A 9,335-nucleotide genomic window follows, 5' to 3' on the forward strand; every position below is an offset into this window, starting at 1 on the left:
TTTTTAATCATTAGATACCCTTTTAAATTTTTACTAGCAGAGAAGCCCAAGGCTATAGTGCAAGTTGATGCAAATGACAAGAGATGAAAAAGGACTCTCCAACTTCTCAGAAAGGGAGGTGTAGACTGGGTAAAAGGTGAGTGCATTGTTTAACTGAATCTGCATCGATAATTATATGGAAAATATTTAACTTAGAGCAACACAAAAAAAGCACGACCTCAAAACTTTTAACAGGTAATTCATCAAGTGCCAGGCTGAAAATACCTCTTCAGAAGAAAAACTGTAATAAATCTGCAGTTGTTGGTTACAGTATGCTAAATATTGTGAAACACTTTCCTAAAAGAAAGACACAGTGTTGTTTTGATAAGATTAAGGTGCATTTCAGCAAAGCATACACATTATTCTACATTTTACTGTTTGGCAATTTCAATGCTCTTCTTCAGAGAAAGCAGAATTTTATAATGATTAACATGCTGTGCTGTGGGAAGCATAGACTCTACAACAATACTACTCTTGTGTTGCACTAGCCTTCCTCATCTATAACATCAACACAAACAGTTTTTCAAATGAGTAACCAGCATTTCTAAGATAAGTCCTTCCTTTAACTACAATTGATCATGCGTGATTGTGTATTGCAGTGTCAACAGAGGCCTCAGCAAGCCTGACAAACTTCCACTGAGTCCCGTACCAAAAGCTCAGGTCCCAGGAGAGTGGGAGTCTGGGGTTTAGCAGAAAAATGGGACACCCCAATCCCCAAACCATCTTTTTGTCCCACCAAGAAATAGTGTGTCACCACAGTGCTCAGGATTAGACATTTACCCTTCAAACTGAGAGTCTATTTCCTCCACTCCCAGAAATATCTTACATGGGTTGTGTTATATTGGTAAGACATATTATGCAAACTAATAGTTGCGTCTAAATGTATTGTCATGCATGCCTGTTTTCTAATTCTTGTTACCAGAGAACTCAGAAAAATTATTTAAAGTCCCCTTATAATTCCTCCTGGCAGTGGAGCAACTCGGGCAGGCAGCCAAGGAATTCTGTGTTCAAATCTGTAGTCAGGTATTTAACAGTATGAAGTGCAGATGGGCAGTACTATGTCAGTACTGCACAGTGGACACAAAGAAGTTTCATAGTTCCACCAGGCTTCATGGTTCTATCAAACCCTTGGGAAAAAAAGTCAATGGACCTGGTTGAGGAGGCATACGTCTTTTTCTCTCTCTTCTCACAAATGTGATTTTAAAAGTTTTAAATAAGGAACGCTATTTCCTAGTGAATTGAATAGCAAGCTAATGTAGGGAGCACAGTGACCCTCCCAAGCTTGGGGAATAGACTTTCCTACTGACCCACCTTCATCCATTCCTATCCCGAGGCACATCAGCTCATCCTGACCCAGGCATGCAGCAGTTCTGCTCTTGTGCTTTACTGAAAAGAGCTGGGATGGCCAATGGCCAATGAATGGCTGGGACAAGTGGAGCTTGCAGGCTGCAGTCAGCTCTTCCTGAGTGCTGCAGCTAATAGGATGTGCAAGTAGTGATTCCAGCCTAGGCTGGGCAAAAAAGAGAGAGAGTGCCAAAGGTCTCTTTCATAGATGTCACAATACTGAAATATTGTCAATTAATACTGATACTGTGCACATGATGTCACTAAAGATATGTTTCTAGTTCAACACGGGAAGGGCAAAATCTTAAAACCTTATCAGAATATACATTGCATTCTGCCATCCCACTGTACACAAAGCACCTCTCAATGGATATTGCATGGGTAAACTGGTTGTGCAGTGTCTCATTCATTATGTCTACCTGTTTACCTATCAGCATTCCAGAAGCTGGGAGACATTTTAGCATAAAGACTTATGGACTTACATTAGTTTATTATGGCTAGCTTGGGAGATAGTAGGCAACACAGTGGGATGGTGCTGGGCTGTTGTGGCAATGACCATTTGTCTTCCAGCTTATGACTTGGGGGATGTGCTACAAGTAGTCCAAATAGCATGAGATACAAGGTTATGGATGACTCCAAATTCTGACATGCTTTCTTGTCCTCACTGTAAGCATAGATAAATAGGTTTTTGATATAGGAAACAGGATTTACCTATTGCCATCTATTAATGCTATCAGAAACCTATCCCTTGCTTCACCTTTATACCCCTACTGTTTGAGAGACTAGACAATGCAGATGTCCACTTTCATCTCTGGGACTTCTCCCGCCTGTGCTGGTGACAACCACCATCCTGTGCTTCTCTAACACAGAGTACTTGCTGCTTCTTTGCCCCTGCAGCATTGCTTACGGTCACACAAACCCTTTAAGTCTGCATCTCATCTATCTCATCATCCTCACCTTCAAGGTTTTACCTGACATCCAACTTCTCTTATGTCTTCTCTCATGGCATTGTCTCTCCATTCCCCTCTTTTAGAGACTCTTCCTAGGCACTCTTTTTGCATCCCTTGTCACTTAGTAGCAGTTTTGCAAGTATGATGTCTTACTCCTTTCATACTTTCATACTCATACCCATATTATTACCCTTTAATGCCACCCTGCATGCTGGAAATTATCTATTTCTTTTGAGTCACATAACCTCCTTTAGCTTCCTCCATATCTTTCCTTAAAAGCCATTTCTTCCTCAACAATTTCCAGTTATGCTATCCCCACTCTTGAGTTTTCATGTGAATGCCACTGGCCAAAGATAACCTAAATTTAACCATCTGGGCACAGTATTTACTCACTTATTTGCTAGATAGCTGTCAAATGGGTATCTCATTGGACAACTTGGTTAGCTAGGACATGGGTTACATTATCCTTGTGTACTGTTATGGGAGGGAGCAGTTGCAAATTTGTGTTCTTGCAGCAGCTAGTTTGTGGTTGTATGATGTTCAACTCATTTACAGGTAGTCTCAGTAGATGGGACAAAGGGCCATTTTTTCTTATTATTGTTAAAACATTGATAATACTGTTGAAGGTCTCCATAAACTGAAAAACCTCACAGTTTAGGACGTAGTGCAAGTTTATGAGCTTGTTTCTAATTCAACTTATATCATGATTGAAAATAATGTTGATTATAGGGAAGTCTCAGACTGGACCTAAGTTATCTTGGTGAAAGAATCTTTTATTTTCTCCTGCTTACCCTGTTAATGGTGGACTAACATACTTTGCCTTTGGAGTCAGAAGAATGAAGTCCACAAGGTGCCTTTTCTGCAGGGGACCTTCCTCTTCAGAACTCACTCTCCACTTTAGAGACCAAAACTTAAGTCTCTTTGCCTTCAGGATCAGCTTAAGGCACATACTTGTTTGGATGAAAGGCTGATATTTTGTTTTGCCAGACAATATGCTTCTGCAACTCATTTATTGACGAGCCATGGAAACATGAAGGTGTTTGTGTTCTGGCTGAAGTTACACACACCATAAAGTTTACCAGCTCATTCTAATGTAAGAAGTGATGTGTTACTGTTTTTGTTCAGCAAGATCTCCGATTTTTTTTTCTATTTTCATTTCATATGCATTAGCAGATATAAAGTATGTGTTTTTCCTCATCTACATGCCTTTCAGAAGTAGGCAGAATTGATAATTTGCCCCACGTTTTGGTAATCCATGACCCTCCTTAAAATCATCTGTTTCTTCCTAGTGCAAACTGGGAAGGATTCTACTGCCCCACTAACTTTCTTAAAATGGCAAAAGCAGCTGCATCTAATAGTCTTCTGAAAGCAATTTATGCTATCCATTTTATAGGCTTTCACTGGTTAAATTACAGTGAATACGGAGGAGCAGGTTTTGTGAACCACTAGCAGATGTTCACTGTTGCTAGTTTTATGACTCTTGTAGAACAGCAGGAACAGACTATGTGGAAAACTTTTTGTGTGTGTGATTTTGCCATCTCATACTGTTCTCACAGCACTGGCTTGGTAATGATATGAAAAAGCTTGGGAGGTAAGCTTTGATGGCTGACTAGCTGCTGTTGAGGCTGTCAGAAAGCTCCTTCTGTAAAGTGTAGCTTGTTTTAAAAAGCCTGTGGCTGAGACAGATGGGTTAGCTGGAAATATGTCATTTATAATATAATCAAATGCTTGACCTCTTATTCAGGTATTAGTTGTTATGACATGGATGCTGAATGGTTAAACTGTCTCACAGTTTGTTTCCTTCAGATGTAAACTCTGACAGCTTTGTGTGAAATGCTAATTTTGGATGAAATTATCATGTTAGCATGATTTTTTTAACACTTTGTTGTGAAATGATCACAAAAGAGTTTCACATAAAAAGCAAGAGTATCAGAATCTGTAAATTTCAAATGTTTTCTTCAAATAATGCCTTATTTTAAACCTGGCCCAAGTTTTGTTAAGGTGTGCATCAATGTAGTAATTTACTGTCTTTCCTTGAGCTAACAAGTCACTTGGTTGAAATGGTTTTGTAGACAAATACATGCTGTGGGCAGAGGAAGAGATCTTTGATGCAGAATCAGCCTTGCTCTTCATCTGAAGAGAAATGAATTATCATGGGCACAGACAGCATAGGGACAGAGCAAGGCTGGGTTTGTGATAGCACTAGCTTTACTATAACTTAATAATATATCCATCTACAGAGTCTACACCTCTTTCTTTCCTCCATCCCTATTGCCAATGGATAGGTAGCTTACAGGAGTTATCAGAGCATACGTGTATTAAGAGTGACTGTAAGCAGCTGTGATAAAAGCTTATTCTTAATACTGGAAAGCCAAAGCATGCTAAACATTTGAAATATCAGAACTGAGAGTGTTTGCACAATACTAATACAGCCCTTTTGTGTCTATGCATTAAAATTTATTATAATACAAACACAGATTGAAGATAAAATAAGAATAGGGCAGAATCTTAGTGCAAGCATAAGTAATTCTGCAGAGCTTGATTTTGCAACCTTAAGTTATTATTTTGGCACAGATATCTGGATATAGTTCTCCTTGTTCCTTTTTTCTAAGAGCAAAGGCGGGGTGGGGGGATAAAAATAAAATTAAAAAATCAAACCAAACTCCGTGAAAATTATGCCATCCTCTAGGTAAAGCAGTAGTGGAGGGAATGAGTTGTGCAGTTTTCCAGCACAGACACCTCATGGAGCAGGTCATGGAGCAGGCAAAAGCAAGAGCCAAGGATCCTAGTGCAGGCTGTGCAGGAGAACGTGGTCTGCTGCACACAAGGTCTTCTGCCCCTTTCTCTCCACTGGCTTTTTGTTAATCTGCTCTCTTTCTCTCCTGATATCATTTACTTGCACAGTCCAGCAAGAGGGTATAATTTAAGACAGATGCGTAAGGGGGAAAAACTGGGACAAAAACAGTTGAAAGACAGCTGAGTGGGAAGAAGGGAAGTTAAGATGAATGAAGGAGGAAAACAGACAGTTTGATGTTTACGATGTTAAAGTCTGAGCTACATGACAAGCGACTGGAACCCCTGAAATTTGGAACCTCTGAAAACCAATTCTAATAGTTTTGTCTCAAAAATTCTAGGCATTTTTCCACTTTAAGTATTCTCTTTCCTAATTTCTTTTTCATTTCTCCTAATTTAGAGCAAATTTAATCTGTTCAGCAACTGCTATCTATGCAGCTTTTTAGATACCTTTTAACTATATACATGCTATTACCACATCTGCACCAGACACTTAATTATAGCAAGGCTAATGTACGCATCTCTTCTCTTTTAGGACACGTCTGATGTCAAAGACTTTGTGTGGTTTTAGGAAGAAATCAGTAAGTTTAGTAAGAACAGGTCCAGAGGATATTGATTCTTACCATGACTTAAATTCATAGTCTGCCTTTCACTAATTTGTGATTTCTTTCCTCACATTTCCATTGAAATCTTAATTATTTTTTCAGTCTTTAAAGTGAATAACACCAAATGCAATCCATTTACAATAGGACTCAGTTTAGTTATATACTTTCTTGTCCTATAATATGTACAACCCAAATATCATTGCACAAAAACTTGGTGTAGGTTGCTTGTGCTGAGTGCTCAGTGTGTTCCTTCTGTTACCAGAGTCAGTGGTAAGTCTCTCTGCTCCCTACTGCCTTGTGCACAGCCCTTTCTTGCCCTACCATCGACATCTGAGCTCAGCTGTATATGAGGAAGTTTTCTTCTTTTTTCATAGCACCACAACCATTCTTAGAGGGAGAGTTTACCTCTCTCCACTTTTTCCTTAGCAAGGGACCTATCTCTGAATTGGGCTTTTTGCAGCTCTTGAATCTACAGATTTCATACTATTTCCAGAAGCTGAGGTTCAAGAATGGGGGAAGTATGGGAAAGTTCATATTAGCATTATTTCTGCTATTCTTGTTTTGGGTAAAAATAATATCCCATTTCCATGAGCATTTAATAAATACACTATTATTACTTTGCATAACAATACCATAGTTCTTCTTTCCTATAATGTAGTCAGTTGTAAATATTCTATACATTTTATGGGTAAGGGCTTCAGCAGTGCCGTATTTATTCATATGAGAATAGCAATTTTGTGAATGAATTATTTTTGACAACATTTCTGTTCTCATGACGTTAACGAAATGCTTGAAGAACGACTGACTCCACAGTGTGATGGAAGACTTACTCCCAGAGTGATGCCACCAACATTCATGTTTGCTTTTACAGGTTGATGACCAAATGAAGTTGCTTCAGAACTGCTGGAGTGAACTCTTAATTCTAGATCACATTTACCGGCAAGTGGTACATGGGAAAGAAGGCTCCATCCTTCTGGTTACCGGGCAACAAGTAAGTGTATGGGCTCAGAGAAGTATTGATGGCTTTTTTAATAATCATTTTCAAAACAGCAGGAGTTTAACTAGGTCAGAAGCACTTCTGTGTTCTCAGAGATTCTCCACAAATAATGTAGATAAAATGACTTGTGCACTCTGTTCCTAGTCTGCTGATTACAGTTAAACTTATAAAAGCAGATATAATCATAAGCACTTTGCTTTTCAAATATACTTGTATACTTCAGTGATTGAAAAATAGCAGATGAGAAGTGTTTCTCAAGAAGTTGTATTTCTTTGGGGCTAAAATGGTTTCTGACAGCAACAACAACACTCCCAAACCTGATGCTTTAGGTCTAAGCAATTATAGCCTATTTTCCCTTCAGAATTGTGGTTTACTCAAAAGAATTACTAGCTGGGTGAGAAACCTAGTGAACCTGCTGCTACCTCAGAAATATCCTACTTTTAGAGAACTAAGCATGTGTGACAAACTCGGAAGCTGAGACCTCTAATCCCAGGAAAATCATTCAATCCATAGGCTATAAATGCAGTTATTGTCTCAGAAGCTTTCTCAGGACATGCACCCTCCAGTTTCTGCATAGCTTTCCAAGGGTTAATTTTCTTCAGGTGTCAGATGCATAGATGTCCCAGTATGCAAGAGCAATAGTGTGGCATATATTAGGAAAACTGTGAGAAAACCCAAAGGAAATAGAAGGTTTTGTCTCCCTCATAATTTCCAAAGGACAAAAAACTTGACAGTAAAATAAGAACCATATTCCTAAAATTCTTATTCTCATTTTAACAGGAAAAAAAATCCCATTATCAAAGAGAAGCAAAGTGTGCCTGTACATTTTGTTCCTGATTCAAAGTGAAAATAAACGATGCCCCACTGGTATTTAAGTAGCCGTAAACTGAACCTCTTCACTTCATACACACACGGGAAAGAGCTCCTTTTTCTAAGATACATCATTTGTGTCTGCATATTGTAAAATATGTTTTCAGCTTTAGTTATAATTTTAAAACTGTAGTAATTTTGTAACACTAAGAACAAGTGTTTATAAGAATCAGGAGGAGAAATAACTGTTTGCATTTATGATTAAAAGGTGTACAGTAGAAGGGAGAAATGGTCAACTTGTCTAAGAAAAGAAGTGGGCAAACTCAGATTCTAGCTATGGAACTGATTCCTGCACCTTTGTGGAAAGTCACTAACCTGTCTGAGATAAAGTTGTACTCCCTAATGATGAGCAAAAATTAGTGACATTCCTCTTGATTTATACAGGCGCTATTGAGAAAATGACAGATCCCCTTTCCATTTCATGATCTGCAAAACATGGACAATTGTACCAGTAATTTTATTTACCACACAGGGTGCTTTTGTTTATTCCTTTGCTTATAAAGTATATTGACAGTTTTCTGTTCCTTAGAGACCTGCTAAATTAGCGTCTCATTTGTTAGGTGATTAGGTAGTTTTTAAAGGGGACATCTAAGTCCCACTGAAGTCATTAGAGACATATAAATACCCTTAAATTCTAGCCATTGTTCCCATTTTTCCACAGTAATAATTATTAGCTCATTAGCCACTTTTATCTTCTCTTGAAAAAAAACCCAAACCTCAGCTGTACATGATCTCAAGGCAAAGCAGAGCATTTCATCACTGTTGAACAACAGCTAGCAGGATGCTTATTAAATGTAGTGTTTGCAAATCATCATCTAGTTTTGGAAATTGTATATTCCCAGGCACATTCATAGTCTCCAACTAAATTAAAACCTGGCTAAATTGGACTGATTGCATCCATTTTTGACCCAGATTTGTCAAATAGGTTTAATACATCCTTCTTTCAACCCAATTTCCCTTTCCTATGCCAAAGTGTGTAATTTTGAAGTCACCGCCATCACCCCTAGTGTCCCATCATCTTCTGTACACTCCTCTTCACATTTAGGCTTCTTGAATAGCATGGAGCCAAATTACAAGAACAGCCAACAAGAATACTACATTCTGTCCTTTTCCTTATGGATGGACTCCTCCTCATTTCATGCTTGCTAATGGTGGGAGAACATACTCCCATGCAAGCACCACAGATTCTCCTTGAGAAAGAGGTTGACACCAGACCTGAAGTAAATATGCAGTCTCTAGCTGCTGTTTCTGAAACTAGAACAAGTCTGAAATCTACATGTAATGCCACTGTATTGTCCTGATTTTGTTCAGCTCTGGTCACTGTCATCCTAGATTAAAAGCCATATTGCTTACAGAAGGAGTGGACAGAGCAGCATGGATGGTGCCTGCTCTTGCTGGGCTGTGTGTGGCACGCATGCACATGGAAAGACCACTGGTAGTTGAGGTATTGTAGAAATACCACTACTATTCCAGTACATGAGTTGTATGCAATTTGCCATTCAAAAGTATTTACATTCAAAACCACAATATATTTAAATTATTTTCATGGGTGAAAATCATTCATTGAAGAGCCTCTTTTATTTAGATGAACAAAGCTGGGTGAGCTAAGCAGAAGATTTGAAATATCTAGAATTGTCAGACCTACAAATCTTAAAAATCAGAATAACCCAGGCTGGAAGGGATTTTAGAGTCTCTAGTTTACCCGCCTGCTCAAACCAGGTTTCTCAGGGCTTTGTC

At 38.6% G+C, this 9,335-nt stretch overlaps 1 protein-coding gene across 1 annotated transcript in view; it reads left to right on the forward strand.

Moving 5' to 3' along the window:
* NR5A2 (nuclear receptor subfamily 5, group A, member 2) overlaps positions 1-6,744 on the forward strand; it is a gene marked incomplete at its 3' end in the record, with an annotated part of 40,316 nt that extends 33,572 nt beyond the window's left edge. Inside the window, exon 4 of the mRNA XM_010159601.1 lies at positions 6,603-6,744. Within this exon, the coding sequence (XP_010157903.1) occupies positions 6,603-6,744 (142 nt within the window). The remainder of the gene's footprint in view (positions 1-6,602) is intronic.
* Between the last annotated feature and the right edge of the window lie 2,591 nt (positions 6,745-9,335).

The sequence above is a fragment of the Eurypyga helias genome, unplaced genomic scaffold, assembly GCF_000690775.1.
Source record: "Eurypyga helias isolate BGI_N326 unplaced genomic scaffold, ASM69077v1 scaffold45610, whole genome shotgun sequence".
Lineage (NCBI taxonomy): Eukaryota > Metazoa > Chordata > Aves > Eurypygiformes > Eurypygidae > Eurypyga > Eurypyga helias.